Source organism: Dipodomys merriami, unplaced genomic scaffold (assembly GCF_024711535.1).
Source record: "Dipodomys merriami isolate MVZ:Mamm:240054 unplaced genomic scaffold, mDipMer1.0.p SCAF_89, whole genome shotgun sequence".
In the NCBI taxonomy this organism is placed as follows: domain Eukaryota; kingdom Metazoa; phylum Chordata; class Mammalia; order Rodentia; family Heteromyidae; genus Dipodomys; species Dipodomys merriami.
The window spans coordinates 4512505-4534028 of record NW_027206501.1 but is presented as its reverse complement, the minus strand read 5'-3'; the positions used below and the strand labels follow the sequence as shown (position 1 = coordinate 4534028).

Sequence of the window (21524 nt, the reverse complement as noted above, 5' to 3'; positions counted from 1 at the left end):
ATCTTAGGATGGAGAGAAAATTGGAATCACTACAGACCTCTCCACACAAACTCTCAATGCAAGGCAAGCCTGGAATGGTATAATACAAGCACTGAAGTTCAACAACTACCAACCCAGACTGATCTACTGAGGGAAATTATCATTTACATTAGACGGTGAAACCAAAACCTTCCATGACAAACAAAAATTCAAGGAATTCATGATCACTAAATGAGCATTTCAAAGAATTCAGGACAACAATCTGAAGAAGACAATCAAAATCAAAGAAAGATATCAGACAAAAATCACTAGAAGAGCAAAAGTTTTGGATCTGAGGATCACAGTTACGAGTCATTGTGAGCAGAAAAATTCCTCTGAAACAAGCATTTCTCCAATTAAGCACTAAAATCCAGAAATGGAGCAGTGGCTCAAGTGGTATAGCACTAGCCTTGAGCAAAAGAGCTCAAGGACAGTGCCCAGGCCAATTAGTAGAAATATCAACTGGGACAACCATCCCAGCAATGAGCACCTAGAAAGAACCCAAAGACACAGCCAGTCCCTGACAATGAGTATGGAGAGGAACAGAGGAGATGATGTTGCATCATAAATGGAGCCACTTTGTGCCTGCTCTTTCAAAATTAACCAGAGCTGGGAGATCAAGAGAAATAGATAAAGAACATGCCTAATGTTTATACCTGCCTTCTAAATGAACAGGATCTTAAAGTGTGTCTTAGACTTGGGACAGTTAGCCTTGGCAGCATACTGGGTCTCCCATATATACTCTATAATCCAGACATCTACCAAGTTCTCCCATCAGGCCCTTAACCACTCTAATCCAGCCCCAGCTTTTGACTGTTTATTCTTAACCAGTCTCCCATGCTCTGCCCTACCCAGTCACCAGATATCAGAAGTAGCTACAGACATTTTCTGACAACTCCAGGACCATCTGGAGCACAGGAACTAGCCAAGTCATCTAATTTTTAATTTTCTGCCCTGAACCCTTCTTTCTGCTGTTTTTGTGCCCCCTAATATTTCTTCTTATTGCTCAGCCCCTGCCTTGTAAGATTCCTTTGAGATTTTATCCAAGGACACATACACGTGTTCACCACCAACCAACAGTTGCTAATTGCTGCCTTCTCCCAGACTGCACAATAATTCTGGCTTCCACCCCTAATACTGATACAGCAAGAAGTAGCCAAAGAGAATCACTGACCATTTATAACTATCAAAAGCCTGGAAAGTTAGGTCGGCCTGGGAGTAAAGCCCTTTCCCCTTCCTCTTCACCTGCCTGAAACCATAATCACCTGACTGTCAATCACTCCTGAGGTCACTTCCTCATCCACTGAGGTCATTTCCTGAACTTCCCTGGTCATGCCTCCCTTGGCCAGTGAGAGGTTCCCTAGGCTTTGAGATTACTACATCTGTGGTCCCACCTCCTGCCTCTTCCTATATAATCCAGCTCAACACAAGTCCCTTCCTCTTTTTCCTTCTCCTCTCCCAACCTGTGCCTGCATCTTGTGTGGGCCAGCAGTTTGCTCCCCACCCCCCAATAAATTCTTTTCTGCCTGAACTATGTGACAATTTCCTTTCAGCAAACCTTACACACCAATCAAAAAAATAAAAATAAAGGGGGGCTGGGTAGGTGGTTCAGTAGGTAGATCGCTTGCTTTGCATGCCTGAGTTCCTGGGTTCGATTCCCCAGCACCACATAAGCATAAAGAAAAAAAAAGGCAGAAGCAGCGCTATGGCTCTAGTGGTAGAGCACTGGCCTTGAGCTAAAGAGCTGAGGGACAACCCCCAGGCCCAGAGTTCAGGCCCCATGACTGGACCCCCCAAAAACAAATAAAGGTAAAAGAAAATTTCCAAATAAAAATATAAATTCCCATGAATGCCACCCACAGCCCAGACATACAGGGAAACTCAGTCACTCTCACAATATCAGGTCTTAAAATTATTGTTTATTTTGTTTCTGTGCCCGTCATTTTATGGAAACTTGCATCTCAAAAAACAAACGGTTGCCCCCAAATTGCACAAGGTAAAAGTTATGGTAGTCCATGTAATCATAAAAGCAAAGAGCCTTAATTTAAATGTTAAAGTGAAAATATGAGATGTGTTGAGGAGGTATGCCTCTACTGGAAGTTAGATGGTACTGTGTTATAGGAAGACTGAATGGGGTATATCAGCTTGTCAACACAGCAGAGACCCTACTTGGAGGCATTGAGGATTACTAAACTTGGGATACTGGATTTGGTTTAGCAGTAGAACACTTCTCTATAATCCCCTCAGACATATGCCTAGAAGGCCTGTAGGAAGACATGATGGCCACAAATTCCAACCATGACTTTCATGACTTTCTCAGCTTCCCAGGGAAGTTGGTCTTCATGACAACATTAACTCCAGGGAACCCCAAGAGCATCAAGCACTTATCTTGAGGAAGCCTGAGCACCATTAGGAGAGAAGGGATCACTCATCATGGTTGCCAAGACAGAAGCATGGTATCAGGGAAGCAATGAAAGAAAAGGCCAAGTCCTCCTTGGTGAGGGGCTGGCTCTGGACATGCTGCAGCATTTCCAAACCTGAGAAGGAGAAGGAATGATCAAATAGAGCCATGAACATAGCCAAGATGCCTGTGGGGACATGGAGGTGTGGGGTAGAGACACACCCAGCCCATCCCTCCCAGAGTACCCTTGAGTACCCTCTACTCCATGATCACAAAATGGTCAGTTTTGGGTTCCTGCCATCCCGGTGGGTTCTGGGTAACATCTAGACGTCCAACCATGTGAGTGTTTCTTCAAGAATTTAAGCTGCCATGCAGGAGCCCCAGATCTGTCAGCAAGCCTTCACCCTCAGTTCAGCCACAGATACCTACCTTGGGCTTGACAACGAGCATCCTGGTGCCCCAAATACTGAGCCATGTTCCTGAGCCACTGCCTGGCCTTTGGTGGACCCACCACAGTGACTTGAGTGTGCCCTGTGGCTGTGAACCAGGGCTCCAGCTGAATGAGGGTGTGGCTGTGTTTCTCAATGCAGGGGAGGAATGCATCCCCTGGGCCTGGGAGCAGAAGAGAGAGAAGAACGTGAGAACCAGCAGCTTACATGGCACTTGGTGGCTCTGAGGGTCAGGGCCTGGCCCAGACTCAGGGGGAGCGCAGGGAAAGATTGGAAAGTGTGAAGAGGGCAGGAGTTGGGCACAAGCGCCACTTACCGAATATGTCTTTCTCCTGTTGTTCTGTCAGGTAAAAAACCAATGGAGCATCGAAGTTTTCAGGCCAGGTCCACCAGGCTCCCATGCTGTGAGCTCAGCTCTATGTTGTCCTCTCCCTAGCTTCACTCAGAACAGAGCAAGTCCAAGCAGCTGCTTGCAAGGATGAAGGTCTAAGCTCTGGGTTTTCTGTCTTCACTCAGACAAGCCTCCCTTCCCCACCTTGGCCCACCCTAGAGAGGGTGAACCAGCCCCAAAGCCCTTCTAAGAAAATCCATCCCTCTCTGCTAAATCCAGTCTCTGAACCTTCCACATAACCCTTCATGTGAAGCTAGATAACACAATTCTTGTTTGCCTTTCTGAGGCCTGGAATCCAAACTCATCTTGCCTCTAATTTCAAATGTCAGCCCAGATCTACTGAGTTCGTGCTGGAGCAAGAAGGCTCTGGAATGGGCTCCAGGTTTTGTTTTGTTTTGTTTTTTGCCAGTCATGGGGCTTGAACTTTGGGCCTGAAGGCTATCCCACAGCTCTTCAGCTCAAGGCTTCCATTCTACTTGAGTCACTTCACCACTTCTGGTTTTCTGAGTAGTTTATTGGAGATAAGAATCTCACAGACTTTCTTGCATGGGATTGGATTTGAACCATGATCCTCAACCTCCTGAGTAGCTAGGATTACAGGTATAAGCCACCAGTGTCTGGCTTCCCTGGGTTTTGTTGACTGCAATTAACAGAGCAAAGCTAGGTTCTTAGTGTGGGGTATTATGGCAGCAGGGACAGGCTTGTGAGAGTGGCAACTATGGCAATTTCTATAGCCAGAGGTTCCAGGATGTCACCCATTCTAACAAATTACAAAATACAATGCACAACAAAAGCAACAGAAACAGACACAAGGGTGTTTACCTTTGTACAGGTGGAGAGACACTATAGAGTATTTAAAAATGTGAAAATTCCTTAGAGGATCCTGAAATATCATTTTTGCCTCCCCAGACCTCTAATGGGCTCTGAAGCCCAACAATAAGAGCAATTAAAAAAAGATTGTCCAATTAATTAGAAATTCTATACAGCCAGGGAGGGATTGGTGGCCCACACCTATAATCCCACCTCTGAAGGCTGACTCCTGGAAGAGAGCACTTGGAACCAGCAAAAGGTCAGACTAGAAGCCTGGTTCAAGTGGTAGAATACCAGCTGGGATTAAGCAAGGCACGCTAAACCTCAAGGATCTGAATTCAAGCCCTATACCAGCACAAACATATAAAAAATATTATTTCTGTGGTTAGCCCCCGCCCCTGGCACGGGTGTCATCCTTTCGCTTCCTGACGCTGCCGAAGTCACAAGATTCACGCCCACTGGTCGCTGCAAACCTGCACCGAGTCACCTCCTACCTTCTGGCAGCCCTTGGGGGCAACTCCTCCCCCATGTCCAAAGACATTAAGAAGATCCTGGACAGCATGGGCATCCAGGTGGACGATGACCGGCTTGACAAGGCAATCAGTGAGCTGAATGGGAAGAACATTGAAGACGTCATGGCGCAGGGTGCTGGCAAGCTTGCCAGTATGCCTGCTGGTGGGGCAGTTGTTGCTTCTGGTGTGCCCGGCTCTGCAGCTCCTGCTGCTGGTTCTGCCCCTGCTGCAGCAAAAGAGAAGAGAGAGGAATCTGAGGAGTCAGATGATGACATGGGATTTGCCCTCTTTGATTAAATTCTTGGTTCCCTGCATAAAGCCTTTTTATGTATTTGGAAAAAAATGTTACTTTTTTTTGGTGTCGTGGTTTATGTCCATAATTTCAGCTATTCAGGAACTTGAGGCAGAAATGTGAAGGTTTGAGGCCAGTTACCTAGCTGACCGCATCTTTAAACAAGATTAAAAATCAAAAAGAGCTGGGAATGTGCCTCAGCTCAGGGTTAAACCAGTTCCAGCCCTATTCAATCCCCAGTATAACATGAAAAAAAAAGCAAGAAACTTGTTTCACTCTGGTAGGAGGACATATCTATTTGGTGTCATTACCTTTATCTGAAGATTTCCAATTTGGATCTCCTTCCAAGGATGGTTTGTCTTAGGACAAACCATCTTAAGAAAACTCAGTTCCTGGTGTCTAATCTGGTCCTTTCCATCAGGGCCAGGAACAGCTTTTCCTGTAACTTAGAAATTTTGTCTTGTTATAAAAAGTCCGATCCCCTACCCAAGTTCTAATCAAGCAGAGACTGACAACGGCCATTTTCAGATCCTGAAAGTTTGACTCTTGGAGACTATTCTGAATTGAGTTTCAGAATTTTTTTTCTCTCTCTCTCTAGTTTTTGTTGTTGTTGTTTATAGAAAACCTATTTGGGAAATGTTCTTAGGCCACAGTGGAACAAATGTCCCACATCACTGAAGAATAAGTTTGAAGCCAGGCATGGTGACTTACCCTTAAAACCTATCTACTCTAGAGGCTAAGATTGAAGGATGATGTTTGAAAGCCAACCCAGTCAGAAAAGCTGTGCAGACACCATTTCCAATGAATCAATACAAAGCATGAATGGAGGCTTCATTCAGCTAGTAGAGCAGCAGGCCTGCAAGGAAGCCACACAAGTGTGAAGGCTTGAGGTCAAGTCCCAAACTGCCAAAAATATGCGAAATCATAACACTGTCAATAATATCAACAATCAACTTAACTGCTTAGATCGAGAATAACAAGTAAGCAATTTTGTCACCAGAACCTTGACTATTCATCACTGAAGCCCTCAGTCTTTGTGGACCCAAGTGAGCAATGGCAGGAACACATTGAGAAGTGATCACTGCAGCAACTGTTTGCATTAATGAGGCTTGTTCAGTCAGCATCACAATTAACCAAGTTGTACTTGGAATGAGTCTCCATTTTTCAAGTGGATACCCCCTTAGATAATTGCAATGCTCTTTTAAGTTGTCTTTTTTTTGCCAGTCCTGGGACTTGAACTCAGGACATGGGCACTGATACTGAGCTTCATTTTGCTCAAGGCTAGCACTTTATCACATGAGCTACAACACCACTTCTGTCTTTTTCTGTTTATGTGGTACTGAGGAATCAAAGCCAGGGCTTCATGAATTCTAGGCAAGTGCTCTATGACTAAGCCACATTCCCAGCCTTCCTTGTCATTTTGAGCCAAACCTTCACATGAGGTCAGAGCAAAGTTCTTTTTTTCTGAAGTTTTCTAAAATAGACAAACCCAATTAAATTCTTTCTGATTATGTAAATATTTACACTTACAGATTATGTGATAGAAAGTCTGATTTAACTTGAGAGAGGTTAACATACATACAGTCAGTTGATATTCGACAAAGGAGACAAAGACATACAGTGGAAAAAACATAGCCTCTTTAACTATTGGTACTGGGAAAACTGGGCAGCCACATTCAGAAAACTAAAAGTGGATCCCAGCCTGTCCTGATGCACTAACATCCACTCAAAATGGATTAAAGACCTCAATAGCACGCCTGAAACTCTGAAAACTACTGCAGGACAGAGTCAGAGAGACACTAGGCACAGGCAGGAACTTCCTGAACAGAGTCCCAGAGGCACAAAAGATTGGACAGAGACTCCACAAATGGGACTACCTGAAAATAAAATGTTTCTCCATAGCGAAAGATAAGCTAGCAAACTAGAAAGAGAATCCACCCAATTGGAAAAAATATACCAGACAAAGGCATAATGCCTATTATATACAAAGAGGTCCAGAAACTAATCCCTCTCAAATCTAAAAAACCAATCACTAAGTGGGCAAGGGAGCTAAAGAGAGGCTTCCCAGAAGAAGAGGTAAAAATGGCAAACAAACATATGAAGAAATGTTCATCATCCCTGGACATAAAGGAAATGCAAATTAAAACAACACTCAAATACCAACTTACCCCAGTCAGAATGGCCTATATCCTAAATTCATGTGACAAATGCTGGCAGGAATGCAGAGAAAGAGGAGCTGTACTGCACTGCTGGTGGGAATGTAAAGTAATACAACCTCTCTGGAAAGCAGGCTGGAGGTTCCTCAGAAAACTAAACATGGATCTTCCCTGTGACTCGGCCATATCATTACTAGGCATCTACCCTGAGCAACAGGAACCAGGATATGACAAGGACATAAGCACCACCGTGTTCACAGCTGCACTGTTGACAATATCCAAAATATGGAAACAACCCATATGCCCCACCACAGATGAATGGATCCAAAAATTGTGGTACCTATATACAATGGAATGTTACACAACCATTAGAAATGACACAATAATGGCATTTGCAGGGAAATGGGTGGAACTAGAACAAATCAGGTTGAGTGAAATAAGCCAAGACCAGAGAGGCCAACAGTGCATGTTCTCCCTGCTATGTGGATGTTAAATTCAATGAGATATGACAAAGTAAACAGGACTCAAGAAGACTCAGGAAACAAAGGACCTCTTCTTAATTTGTCATATAGTTTCTAGATAACTCTATGTTCTTGACTCCCATATATGGTGCATACATGTGTACATCTGAGGGAAGCTAGGAGGAGAGTACAGAATTAGAGGAAAAAAGGTGAACAAAATACAATAGAGGGGCCCATTAGCTGTGTCAGACAGCCCGGGTGCTGTTCCTGAACTCATTTGCTCAAGGCTAGCAGTCTACCACTTGACTACAGTGCCACTTCTGGTTTTCTGGTGGTGAACTGGAGATAAGAGTCTCATGGACTTTCCTGTTTGGGCTGGCTTGGAACCATGATCCTCAGATTTCAACCTCCTGAGTAGCTAGGATTATAGGCAGGAGCCACTGGTGCCCAGCTGACAGAGCTGTTTATGACAAATGGAATGAACTGAATTAAAATCCAAGATAACCAAGGACTTGCCTGGGATTATCTTGAGAATCCCAAGGGGAGATGAACACGTTTATCCTGGTCACCAAAGATGCTAGATGTCAGACTGCATGTTGGGAGAAGTGTCCAAGTCCTGCTTGGTTAGGAGTGAGTTAGGACATCCTGTGGCATCATCTCAAGGCCTGGGCAAGGATAAGGAATGGCCAAACAGAGCCTAGCAACAAGGCAAGACACCGAGGGACTGGGCACTCATGCTAGACCAGGTCCTCTCAGGAGATCCCCTTGGTTTTCTGCTCTCTTTTCCTTAGTGTCTGCCTGCCTCACAATGGTCGGCTGTGGTCTCTTGCCTTGTGGGGGCTTTGGGAACATCTGGATTCCCAGCCACCAGAGTGACTCTTCAAGGATTTAACCCACCAGGCAAGAGCGCCAGGCCTGTCACCAAGCCTTTAACCCCAATTTAGTCAGACACTTACCTTGAGCTAAATAGTGAGGACTCCACTTCTCCAATGCCACATCCTGTCCATGAGCGAGGAAGCCTCGCCCAGGCAGAGAGGGGCAAAGGGAAAGACCGAAAAGTGTGAAGAAAACAGGAGGTGGCACAAGGGCCACCTAACGAATATGTACGCCCGGCTTACACCCTCAGTTTTCAATGACAGATTCAAACTTAGTGGTTACTCTACTGGTGATTGACAGAATTTGTGATTGGTTAGCTTTTTATTCATTTTTATCCAATGCTGAAAATGTTCAATTTCTTATTTCTGGCCTTCCTGGTTTTTGATGAGACACCCAATGACCATCTTTTTGAGAGATCATAAAGAGCATCATTCAGTCATTACATAGATTTATGCTAATGATGTACCATGATATACGTTCTTATCAGAGCATTATACATGAGCGTACCTGAAGAAGGGAAACAAGATTCAATTCCCCAGGCTGCTGCAAGTCGACATCATGTGATGTGTGCATGCATGCACACACACATGCGCAGACAAGCACCAGGCACACAGGGTCTAAGGCTTGAACTCAAGGTCTCAGTACTCTCTGAGCTTATTTTGCTCAAGGGTAGCCTCCTAACACTTGAGCCATAGTTCTACTTCTACCTTTTTGTGGTTAATTAGAGGTTAATTACAGATGAGGCCCATGGCCTTTTACTGTCTGGGCTGGCTTTGAACCACAGTCCTTAGATCTCAGTCTCCTGAGTAACTAAGACTACAAGCATGAGCCACTGGCACCCTGCTCTCTTGTATTTATAAAGACCAGGTGATATCAGTAGGTGCCTATGGCTTATCCTGTAATTCTAGCTACTCAGGAGGTTGAGATCTGAGGATCACAGTTTGACAGGACAGGCTGTGAGAGTCTTATCTTAGGCACCCAAAACCTGGGAATGAGGTTGTGGCTCACGAGGTAAAGTACTGACCTTAAGAAAACAGCTCAGGGGGCTGGGAATGGTAGAGTGCTTGCCTTGCATGCCTGAAGTCCTGGGTTCGATTCCTCGGCACCACCTAAGCAGAAAAAGGCAGAAATGGTGTTGTGGCTCAAGTGGTAGAGCACTAGCCTTGAGCTGAAGAACTGAGGGACAGTGTCCAGGCCCAGAGTTCAAGCCCCACGATCAACCAAAAAAAGGAAAGAAAAAGAAAGAAAGAAAGAAAGAACGAAAGAAAGAAGAAAGAAAGAAGGAAAGAGAGAGAAAAGAAAAAAGCTCAGGAGTAGTGTGTAGGCCCTGAGTTCATGCTCAAGTACCTGCACACAAAAGCAAAAGATTGTACAGATTTAAAAAAATAGACAAAAAGTGATTGAAGCACTCTAGTAATTTGAATGGGACTAGTGCCATGTTCTTACTAGGAAAGTGCACTACCACTGAGACACACCTCCAGCCTCTCATATGCTAGTTAAATTTCAAAAATGGACTTGATTTTGTTCCAGCCATGCACCTGGGCCTGATGTCCCTATATTTGGCCTCCATCATCAGGGGATGACAGGTGTGCACCGCACACCAAACTCCTTTGGTTGATAGAGAGTCTCACACCCACTGCCTGGGCTGACATTGAATTGCCATCCTCCCAATGTCAACTTCCCAAGGAACAAGGATCAGGAGACCTGAGCCTCTGGTGCCAGGATCGGATTTTAAGTTCTAGATAACTAACGATGAATCTCAGTAAACTATCTACTAAACAAAACTTGTGTCGTCTTTTCCATTCCAAATGGGTGTTTAAGTGAAAGGAGCCTGTGGGGTCCACCAGCCATGCCTGGGCCTCTCCCTGCTCTGACCTCACAGGGGCCACTGTGATGGAGTGAGGGCCCAGCGCACATAAGGAAGCGGCCTGGACAGCATTTGAGTCCACCTAGCAGGAAGCTGTTAGCGGTGACCTGCTGGACTCGCAGCTAGCTGCTCTGTGCGCTGTGTGGTGTTTGTAGTTTGCGTCCCCAGTATTGCCTTTGGTAGGTTAGCTGCTTCTTCCCTTTCCATTTTGCTGTTTGTTGTATTTGCTTCCCTAGTGTTTCCACTTGGGTTTGTCTTTCCCTTTCCCCCCTTGCCCTCTTGGGCCGCATCGTTAGCCCGGCTGCGCGATGCTGCTTCCCGCCAGTGAGGAGGAGCCGGCGGGGCTGGGCTCCCAGGCTCCCGGGCAGGAGCTGCTCAGGGCTCAGTACCGGATCCTGAGGGACATCGGGGAGGGCGGCTTCGCTGAGGTGAAGCTGGCTCAGCACCTTCTCACCCACACCTTCGTGGCCATCAAAGCCATCCCCAAGACCGTGAACAAGGAGCTCATCAGCACTGAGGTGGACCTCCTGAGCTCGGTGGACCACCCCAACGTGGTCAAGTTGTATGAAATCATAGATACGCCGCACACCATGTACCTCGTCATGGAGAACGCGGAGGGCGGCGATCTTCTGGACTTGATCCAGACCGTCGGGTGTCTGTGGGAGGAGGAGGCCAGGTATGTCTTCCGCCAGGTGGTGCGGGCCGTGCAGTACTGCCACGGGCAGGGCATCATCCATGGCGACCTGAAATTGCAGAACATCCTCCTGGACGCGAACGGCAACGCCAAGGTGTGCGATTTTGGGTTGGGCACCAGGGTCAGGGCCGGCCAGAAAGTCCTGGCAGCCGGGGGCACCTTACCGTTCTGCGCCCCGGAACTCCTGTTCCTCAAGGCCTACGATGGCACCAAGGCTGACGTCTGGAGCCTGGGCGTGTTGCTGTACGCCTCCGTGGTGGGGCGATTTCCATTTCGGGGAGACTCGGCGGTCCAGATGGAGAAGGCGGTGCTGAAGGGTGAGTTCGGCTTCCCCGCCCATGTTTCTGCTGACTTCCGGGATTTGGTCACCAGCATGGTGGCCCTGGACCCCCAGCGCAGGCCCTCGCTGCAGCACGTGTTGGAGCACCCCTGGCTCCAGCAGGGGGTGCAGGAGCCCCCAGCTCCGGAGAGCCACCCCCCGCGCCCGGACCTCTCCATTTTGGAAGCCATGGCTGGTATGGGCTACGACCCACAGCAGGTGAAAGAGGCCTTGAGTGCCAAGAGCTACAATGCGCTCATGGGCGTCTACCTGATGCTGGAGCAAAAGAAGTCAGAGTCTGGGGACCAGAGCGACCACCTGAAGACCCTGGATTCTACCATGGCGCCGTGCCAGTCCCCCATCAGGTCTTTGTCCAAAATCACCACCTCCAGACCCAGTGCGTTTGCCCTGCGCTCCTTCGCCCTCAAGGAAGACCAGAAGGGCAGCACCGAAGGCCTCCACAGGTCCCCAGCCTCCTCCCCTCCCAGCCCATCCCCACCCTCTGACGCCCTGGGGGAGACAGGGGACAGCGGGCCCCACGAAGGTCCAGCAGAGTCCCAGGACTCGCCCCCCGCCGGACAGAGTTATGTCAGGGTGAAGAGCAGAAGGGTGTGGAAGAGACTGAGGAGGTGCCTGAGGTGGTTCCAAGGGCTCTGTTGCTGCTTGCCTTTGGGAAAGACAGAGTGCCGGAACAAAGTCGTCCCTGTGGAGAGCGAGAAGAGCGAGGAGAGCGAGAAGAGAGGAGAGCGAGAAGAGCGAGGAGAGTGAGAAGAGAGAGGAGAGCGAGAAGAGCGAGGACAGCACGGAGAGGCTGGAGAGCAGGTGGGTGAACACGGAGCTGGGCTGCTGTGTTTTGGCTCTGCTATACTTAATACCCTTGCCAATGTGTAATCCAATGTGCAATCCAATTTTCTATGGGTACCAAGGGCTGGATGTGGGGGGGGGGGATTGTTAATGGAAACAGATGTTCAGAGAGAAGGAATCAACAAAAGTAGTTCAGTCACTGATACTCTGTCTTCTGCAGATAAAGGAGAGGAGGAATCCTGAGCTCATGGTTGTGACAGGTGGAGCGAGTGTGGGCTGACATCAGATCACAGGGAAGCTGGAAGTTTGCTGCTGTGTCAGACCATGCCCAGCCCTGTGACTCTGTCCAGCTCATGAGGAATTGGGCAGCCGGCCACAGACCACAAGAAGGCCACCACTGACTGCCCTGCCTCCCTAGCATCCTCCACAGAGGTGTGCAAGCCTGCCTGGAAGTGAGCAGACACCTGCCTCACCCACAGGTGGTCCCCACAGACTTTTCCTAGAAATGGTTGCTAATAAATTTGTTCTCACAAAACGTCAGTTCCTGAGAGGATCCCATGAATTCTGTCTTGTGGCCTTCTTCTGCGAGCTTTATTGAGAAGCAGATTGCAATGTGTGCTGGGATGTGGGATGTAGCCCACAGACTAAGGGGAGAGCTACAGGAACGCGTCTGTCAGCTGTGGGTCACTTCTGGGCCTCCTCTATTTCAGTGAGTGATTAAAAGTGCTCCTGACAACTGGAGCTGTGGCAGAAAAGCCAAAGAAAGGCACAAGGCTTGGAAATCAAGCCCCAGTACTGGCTTAAAGTGCTTCTGAAGGGACGAGGCTCTGAGCTGCTTCCAGGCCAGTGCCTGACCCCCAGTGTCACCAGCTCATCATTTGAAGAAGGACTGATGCTGATGTTGAGTTCTGAGTTCTGTGTACTTAACCAGGCTATGGCAGATTTCTGGTTAAGTCCTAAGGGCCAGGCCATGTTGTAGTCAGGGAAGAGTCCTGGGTGTGGGTCCCAGGGTGGCTGATGGGTCACTTCTATAAGCTTCTGACTTCTTCACAACAATGAGTTTACTCTATCCTTGGTGACCTTGTATCTTTTTTTTTTTTTTTTTTGGTCGGTCGTGGGGCTTGAACTCTGGGCCTGGGCGCTGTCCCTCAGCTCTTCAGCTCAAGGCGAGTGCCCTACCACTTGAGCTACAGCGCCACTTCCGATTTTCTGGTGGTTTATTGGAGATAGGAGTTTTACGGTCTCTCCTGCCCGGGCTGGCTTTGAACCGCGATCCTCAGATCTCAGCCTCCTGAGTAGCTAGGATTACAGGCATGAGCCACCAGCGCCCGGCTACCTTGTATCTTTTTTATGTAGTGGCACATGGCAGTCATTCTGACCCACTTATCAGCTACTCAGCCAGTCTGAGAATCCAAGGGATGCTGAGCAGGGAGCCATAGGCTGCGGAGGTCAGAGGAGGATGTGTGCTGAGAGAACAGTGTACACACTAGCATGGTTGGAGAGGTCCTGCCGCCACACAGCTACCCTGTGCGTAACACCACACACTTGCCCACCTGTACATAAAGCATAATCCTTGAGAACGCAGGACACAAGAAAGCTGCTCATCTCATAGCAGGCAGAAGCAAAAGAGAGAGCTGGCCCCTCCCCCACAGCTCTGAAGCTCCACTTTGAAGCTCAGGGCCATCTTCCTCCTCCCACGGGCCTAGGGAACCATGCCTTCAAGATCTGGAGGACAATCAGGACCCAATCCATAACATCCAGCCCTGCCCACAGGTTCCTGTCCAGCTCCCCAGGCAAAATGGATTCTGTTCACCTCCTAAACTGCCACAGGACTGCTCACAAGTCCAAGCCCATTGTCTCCTCTGAGGCTCAGGGCCTTCCTAGATGTGAGCTCCTGTGAAATGAGTCAGAAAGTTACCACATCTCAGACAGAGAGGACACAGGGCAAGAATTCCCATTCCACAAAAGCAAATGATTAAGGAGAGATCCAACCAAAGCAACTCACTGTATGCCGCACCAAGAGCACCAAGTCCAGCACCCAGGGTACCATAGTATTTTTGTGAACTCCAAAGGCTATCACAGCCTCATCCCCAGGACCTTGACATGTGCAGCCCACCTGGAGACTCTTTAGCTGCCTGTGCTTTGCCTCTGTCACCGTCCTGTGTGTAGTCCAGTCCTGGCATCTGCACTTTCCTGGGGTGTCTGGGGTGTCGGCTGCAACTTGGCCCCACTCCCTAGGTGCACACAGCACTCTCTCATCGGCTGCCTGCAGGAACTTCACCCCTGTCTCACACGGCTGGGCTTCTCAGGTCTTCCTCTGAAATCACTGTACAAGCCTCCAAACTGCTTTATTCTAGCATTTGCTTGACCAAACACCAGAACTGCTTGGTAATGTCACAGTCTGCCACAAATGTGCCCTGCACTGCCTGGGTTCACTTGAGCCTTGGCTTTTGCAGATAATGAGAGCTTTGATGGGGAAGTGAACCCCCAAACCCATTTCCTAGATGACCCAATTACACTTCCACATGCCCACTCTCTAGCTTCAGACAAATATGTTCACAGGCTCTAGTCACTCTCTCTGTCTCTGTCTCTCTGTCTCTGTCTCTCTTTCTCACACACACACACAGTACAGTGAGCAAGAGCTGACCTCATCCTTTTATTAGGAACCTACTCCCAGGAGCAATGGGTCCACCCACTCCTGCAATATTACATGAGCCCATTTCTGCAGGCAGAGCCTCTGTGACTTCACCAGCTCTCCCAGCCCCCCACACCTCTGCTGCATCCTAGCTCTGTCTAAGATATAGAGGATACAGTTAGCCCTGGCCACCTCCATCCACATCTGCCACAGTTGCTCCATGAGGGGAAGAGCAAATGTAGGACAGTCCCCCATGCCTGGCTGTGCAGCCACCTAGGAGCCTCTCACAAATATTTTGAACCTATCCCAGGTTAGGCCAGGTCTAAGAGTGAGGAGGTCATGGTAGCTACACAGCTTAGAGGGCATCTCAGCAATTCAGAGCAATTTGTGTGGGAAACGCTAGGATAGGTTCCAGGGCAAGAGGCTGAGTGCTGAACCAACAAGTTTAAAAACCTTTGAGAGCTGAGGCAAGGCGAGCCAGAGGACAGAGAATCTTGACTTGAGAACATCGCCATTCCCTATCCAGCTACACAGGCCACCCATGAAGGATGGGAACCTGCAAGGCACAGAAGTGGTTGATGCGGTAGAGAGGGACTGTTGGGTTCGTGTCCTCAAAAGTCTTGAAGCACTACAACTCTTTGAACCTGCTGAGCATGAAGACTGACCAAGTGCCCTCAAAGCAGCAGAGAACAGGTGGCTCAACCCAGTGACTCAGGAGCCTGAGATTTGAAAAATGAGGCTGGATAGACCAATTTGTGACACTTCTATTTCCAAGTCACATGAAAAAAATCTACTAGTGAAGGGGTAACTCAATCTTAACCACCAGCCTGAGCAAGTCAATGAAGCAAGTGTAAGTAGTCCTCACTTCAAGCCTTACTGTCAGTACCTTACAAAACAAAAATAAAAGACCGATGTAAACAAAAGGACCAAACACTTGGAGAAGCTGAATCTTGTGACTAGAAAAAAAAAGGCTGAAATTCAGCTGCACAAAGCCACTGCTCCATTATTGAGCTTATTTGGGCATGGATTTTAGACTCGATTGTTAAGAGCTACCAGATGGACATGCACAGAAGTCTAGAGACCCTTATATTGTTGTATAAGGTTGTCAACCAGTCTATGTCCTGGTGGAAAACCTTACATTAGGTAAGAGGTTTGCACTCACTGTGGAACGCTCTTCCTATCCACCAGTCTAACATGAATTTAAGTCCGTTTTCCAGTACTGCAACAAATACACAAGATGATCATCTTTGAGAAAAAAAAATAAGGTTTATTTTGGCTCACAGATGTTGTAGAGCTTGTTCAATGGGAACTGAGAATTAGGATGCAAGCTTCTATTTGAACTTCGAATTATCCTTCTCTACTTCAATTTTTTCATACTCCATTGGTGTTGTCTTTTTTTGTGGTTTTGTATATTGTTTCTTTTGTGTTTGTGTAGAGATGGGTGTTATGTTCCTGCTAGAGGTCTGGACAAATGTATAGTCATGTTTGCACCCTGTGTTGTCACACACACAATAATGCCATTGTACCGAAATCTCCTATATTCTGCATTTTCCTCCCTATTTTTAAATCCCTATTGAAATGGAAGTGCAAAAATTAACCTGGCTCAGGCCAGTCATGGCTGCCTATACCCAGTGTCTTTGTTACTCAGGAGTCAGAGACAGGAGAATCGCCTGGAGTCTGGAGTTTGTGGCAAGCCTGGGAAACACAGTAGAGATCATCTAAAACCAATGTAAAAAATAAAACCATCTCCACAGATGTTCATGGGTTCTGATCCTTTATGAGGTTTAGTAGCATGTTACTTATTATGACAGTTGTATGAAAATCACAAAGGGGTTATGTCATACAGGGTCTTTCATTTGAGCCTTCTCAATCATCATGACTCTGAGCTCTGACTAGGAACATTTTCCATGTCCTTCTGCTTGATCTAACAATGTTCAATCAAGGGGTGGCTTATTAGTGGCAGACATTGATGTCTCACAGTTACGGCGGCTGCAGGTTCAACATCAAGCATGCTCAGATTCAGTGTCTGGTGAGGCCCTGTTGTCTGGATGACAGGCTTGTCCATCCTCAATGGGCAGGGAACTCTCTCTGGGGAGTGTGGAGGAGGGCCCCAATTCTAATGAGAATGCTTCCACCCCCATTACCTTGTCCTCTCACAGTGGCCATGGTCCTACATCTTCATGTAAAAGATGAGGTCCCTCCCAAATTTGGATAAGATACAAACTAAACATGGGTAGAGGCAGGTTTGGCTCCTGTGCATTTGTATAGGTCTGAGTGTGTCTGGGTATGATCACAGATGTGTGTACATATATGCATCTGCATGTTTACAATGGCCTATGTTTCTTGGCAGAATGAAGTTTTTCTTCACTTCCTCTGATTGTCTCATCCCTAATGTTTGTGCAATAATAACCCATAATACCAGCCCTTAAGGAAAACAGGTAACGGGGGTATTTTTGGGTGAATGCACATCTGACAACATGCAAGGATATAGTACTAGAAAAACCCTAAAGACTAGATTGGGACACCTGCATTCTCTAGAATTGGAGTGAAAGGTTTGGTGTAACTCTACAAACCACTTCTGAGAACCAGAAAACCATGGCTCTGGGGAGGTCCCATTTGGGAGTAAGCTGAGAAAGAAGAGCCCATAAGTGACCCCTTGTCCTTCACAATGGAGAACACAGACATGGATCCTGAAGCCACTTTCCTGGGCCATCCTCTGCCAACTCAAGTGTCCAGAGACAGGGAGGGCACCATGTTCTCATGCTGCTTTCCAAAGTCAGCTGACTCAGTCCTCAGCTGATCCTGGGGCCAGCTCTTGGTCTTTGTATGGAGGCACTGGAGCAGGTCTTGATCCCAATCCAAACCTACATACTTTTTCTCATTTGCCATAAAGGACACACCAGTGGTACCCACCCATTAATGTCAGGCCAACATGGATCAGGGAAGCAGTCTTCTACTACCTGATGAACCCCAGTCCCCCAATACTACAGGTCTGAAGTTCAGTGCACACACATACAATTAGAGAATCAAACCTCCATGTTTCAGCTGCTGTGGCTGTGGAGCTCACACTGGCTGTGACAGCCATCACAGTCTGTGACAGTGGAAGATGAGCCACCAAGTGACATGGCTACAACACATCCTGAGCAGGCTGTGCCCGTGTCCTGAAGTAGAACCACCTTCTTTTGGTGGAAGATGAAGGCCACCCCATGGTTCAGCTGCTGAGGATCTCATGCTGACAATGGAGATGACAGAGTCACCTCCAGCTGTGACAGCAGCTGAGGAGACACCAAATGATACATATGTTAGGGATCCTGAGCTGGCAAGGCCTGTGTCTCCTGAGATTGAGACACTTCCAGCTGGGGCAGTTCAATCCAGATTATCCGGGGACTCTCTCCCCCAGGCTATGTCCTGACATTACTCTAGGCAGGACCAGAGAAGGTGCTAGAAGTAGGTTCAGAGGCACATTACCAACAGGCTCAGGCTTTGAGGCCTACCACTGGGAGAATGATGTCTTGAGGAGGAGGACAGCACAGACACCTGGAAAGCAAGGAGGAGGCTCATGAGCTGAGCTGCTGCATTGTAACTGTGCTCTACTTCATGTCCTTCCCAATCCCTAATCAAATTGTGTTTTCCCCAGGGACTGGACTTGCATGGGGAAAGGAAAGGTAGGGTTGTTCCCAGGGACAGATTTCCAGAAGGAAGGTGTCAACCTACTCTCATACTTACAGATAATGTCCTGCAGATGAGTCAGTGACATTGCTTTTCCCCTGTGTGGCGACAGTTAAACTGGCGAGAATGCTGAGGTCATGGCTGTAGGGGATGGGCCAACTGTGGGCTCTCATCAAAGCCAAGCGGGAAGTTCATGGCTATGTCTTGCACATGGTCTGCCCCGAGACTCTGTACATTGCTTGGCAAGTCCTCTATCTATAGAGAAACTCCACTGTTGCCCAAGCCTCCCTAATGTGCCTCCCAGAGGGTGTCTGAGCCTGACTGGAGGTGAGAAGCCTCTTTATTCCCGGAAGATTTCTTGACAGTGGAAATGGAGATGGTTCCCAATACATTTGTTTCTCAAAACAAAACAAAACTGAAACAGACATTTCTGAGAGATAATCACATGATTTCTGTCTTGTGTCTACCTTGTGTCAGGTATGTTGAGCTGCTTGCTTCGAATGACAAGATATCAGAGCTCTATCTGCTGAGTAGCAAGGATTATAGGCCTAGCCCACAGTTACTGGGATTTTTGTTGTTAGTAGTATATTATCTCTTTGGGTAGCAAGGTCTGGCCTCAAAGTCTAGATCTCACTTCCTCTGTCTCTCAGTGTAGGGATTACAGCATGTGCCTCCATGTGGTGTTTAGTATTTCTGAACTACTGAATATTCCTATGTCCCAGGGAAGATTTCCTCCATTATTTGAAGCTTCTCTGTACACTAATTCCTCTCTTGGAAGAACTTCTCTGTCATCCATGAATTTTTTTCACATAATCTTTTCAAATTTACAGGGAAGAGGAAGGAAGGGGTTTGGAAGAGCAACTGCAGGTAGAACATCCTTAATAAATGAAGAGAAAGAGCATTGCAAATGCTAGGCCCCATGCCTCTCAGCTTTAATCCTCACTACTCAGAAAGGAGAGATTGGAAAATCTAATTTAGAAGCCAGACTGGGCAGAAAAGTCTGAGACTCTTTATCTCCAATGAAATAGCGAAGAGCTGGAAGTGAGGTTGTGGGCTCCAGTGAGAGTGCAAAGCCAGGAAGGTGTCACTGCAGGAAGAAGGGATGTACTGGATAAGATTGTGAGAGTAACAGAGAGAAACCTGCAGACTTAGGTATTACTGAGCTTGTTTTGTTGGCTACCATTTGCCAGTAGAAAACTTGTGTAAAAACAGGAGACTTCCTTCAGACACATGCCCAGAAGGCCTGAGAAAGTCAATATGGCCCTATGTCAGTACCTCCCAAGACTTTCTCATCATGGGCTGAGCAAGACTTGCCCCTCCCATCTCAGCTTCTCAGGAAAGGTCAACCTTTACAACAGATGGAATGAACAGCAATAGAACCAATTGAGCAAGTGAAGGTAGAGGAAGGTTGATAGTGAGATGCCTACTTGTTGTGGTAGATGAAAACAGGTACAAGGTATCTGGCTGCATGTTGAGACAGGTGTCCAAGTCCTGCTTAGTCACAGGATGGGGCCAACCTTCTGTAATTGCCACTAGGTCCTGCTTTGTGAGCTAGCTGAGGATCCAAACATTGAAATAGCACCAAATAGAACAATTATATAATATATATATATATATATATATATATATATATATAGATAGATAGATAGATGTATGCTTCTTTATATATACAGCTCTATATACATATATACATGCATATATATTATATTTACAGAGAGAGAGAGTTAGAAACAGCATTTGAATTTAGGACCCTGAACTCTGGTTGAGCCTTTTCTCTCAAGGCTGAAACTGTACCATTTGAATTGCACATTGATTCCAATATATTTTGCAAGTTAACTGGGGATAGTCAGGATTTTTCATTCACTTGCTCCCTTCAAACTGAGATCCTCAAATTACAAAATCTTGAGTAATAGGATCATAGGGGTCTGCCAGGTGTGCCTGGCTTCAGATGTTTTGGGGTTAATTTCCTTTTTTCTTTTTTTCTTCCTTTGTTTTTTAATTTTTTTGTTTTTGGGTCCGGTCCTGGGGCCTGAACTCTGGGCCTGGGTGCTGTCTCTCAGCTCTTCAGCTCAAGGCTAGCGCTCTACTACTTGAGCCACAGTGCCACTTCCGGCTTTTTTTTTTTTTTTTTTTGCTTATGTGGTGCTGAGGAATCAAACCCAGGGCCTCAGGCATGCAAGGCAAGCGCTCTACCACTGCGCCACCTTCCCAGCCCTTCTTTTTTTTCTTTGTTTTTTTTTTTTTTTGTTGTTGTTGTTGTGAGGCTTGAACCCAGGCTCAATGTTATGCCTGAGCTGTTTTCCTTGTGGCCAGCACTCTACTACTTTGAGCAACAGCTGTCCTTCCTGTTTTCTGGTGATTAACTGGAGATGACAATCTCAGAGACTTTGCTGCCAAGACTGTTTTTTTTTTTTTTTTTTTTTTGGTCGGTCCTGGGGCTTGAACTCTGGGCCTGGGCGCTGTCCTTCAGCTCTTCAGCTCAAGGCGAGTGCTCTACCACTTGAGCTACAGCACCACTTCCGGTTTTCTGGTGGTTTATTGGAGATAGGAGTCTCACGGTCTCTCCTGCCCGGGCTGGCTTTGAACTGCGATCCTCAGATCTCAGCCTCCTGAGTAGCTAGGATTACAGGTGTGAGCCACCAGCACCCGGCCCAAGACTGTTTTTGAATCCTGACCTCAGATCTCAGCCTCCTGGGTAGCTAGGATTGCAGATGTGAGCTCCAGCACCCAGTAGGCATATTTATTTAGAAGACAATCTGATTTCAATATTTGGGATAAGTAGCTCCCCCAAATAAAGAATTTTAGTCAGGCTCTGTTGGGCCACATCTGTAATCTTAGTTACTCAGGAAGATGAGATTTGATTATTGAGGTTCAAAGCCAACCTAGGTAGGAAAGTCCATGAGACTTTCTAATTAACTTCCAAGAGGCCGATAGTGGTGCTATGACTTACGTGGCAGAATCTCACCCAGAAGCCAAAAGGTAAGCGGTAGCACCCATTACCTGAAACCAATCTCTATTACTAGTCCCCAAATAATCAAATAGATTTAAGAAAACACAACTACCACCACTCACAACAAAAAACCAAAATAAAATTAGGACTGGAGATTTGGTCCCACCCCATACCCCCCTCAGAATCTCTTGCTTCTACAGAAGCCAGAGCAGCACTGTCA

At 47.1% G+C, this 21524-nt stretch overlaps 2 protein-coding genes, 1 long non-coding RNA gene and 1 pseudogene across 5 annotated transcripts in view; 2 read left to right on the top strand and 2 right to left on the bottom strand.

Moving 5' to 3' along the window:
* Window positions 1–235: 235 nt before the first annotated feature.
* Window positions 236–21524, bottom strand: part of LOC138820464 (putative KHDC1-like protein) — a 41470-nt gene continuing 20181 nt past the window's right edge. The window contains exons 2-8 of one of the 3 annotated variants that reach the window (XM_070012147.1): window positions 10830–10976; window positions 9391–9475; window positions 5185–5312; window positions 4564–4807; window positions 3185–3334; window positions 2849–3031; window positions 236–2555 (exon numbers count right to left, since the gene is read on the bottom strand). In XM_070012147.1, the coding sequence (XP_069868248.1) occupies window positions 2443–2555; window positions 2849–3031; window positions 3185–3269 (381 nt within the window). In that variant the 5' untranslated portion in view covers window positions 3270–3334; window positions 4564–4807; window positions 5185–5312; window positions 9391–9475; window positions 10830–10976 and the 3' untranslated portion in view covers window positions 236–2442. The remainder of the gene's footprint in view (window positions 2556–2848; window positions 3032–3184; window positions 3335–4563; window positions 4808–5184; window positions 5313–9390; window positions 9476–10829; window positions 10977–21524) is intronic. The other 2 variants (XM_070012148.1, XM_070012149.1) reach the window with 2 other exon arrangements.
* On the top strand, window positions 3347–4878 carry LOC138820489 (large ribosomal subunit protein P2 pseudogene; annotated as a pseudogene).
* On the top strand, window positions 10335–12591 carry LOC138820463 (sperm motility kinase-like). Its single transcript, XM_070012146.1, has 3 exons — window positions 10335–11244; window positions 11929–12068; window positions 12271–12591. The coding sequence occupies exons 1-2, from the start codon at window positions 10542–10544 to the stop codon at window positions 12012–12014; spliced, it is 789 nt and encodes a 262-aa protein (XP_069868247.1). The 5' UTR covers window positions 10335–10541; the 3' UTR covers window positions 12015–12068; window positions 12271–12591.
* Window positions 17704–18794, bottom strand: LOC138820498 (uncharacterized). Its single transcript, XR_011369894.1, has 2 exons — window positions 18412–18794; window positions 17704–18222 (listed from the first exon to the last, which is right to left on the bottom strand). It is a non-coding gene; the product is annotated as an uncharacterized lncRNA (long non-coding RNA).

Coding starts and splice junctions, on each gene's coding strand:
- LOC138820463 (XM_070012146.1), top strand. CDS start 10,542: ATGCTGCTTCCCGCCAGTGAGGAGGAGCCGGCGGGGCTGGGCTCCCAG. Junction 11,245..11,928: donor GGAGAAGGCGGTGCTGAAGG/GTGAGTTCGGCT, acceptor TGGGAAAGACAG/AGTGCCGGAACAAAGTCGTC.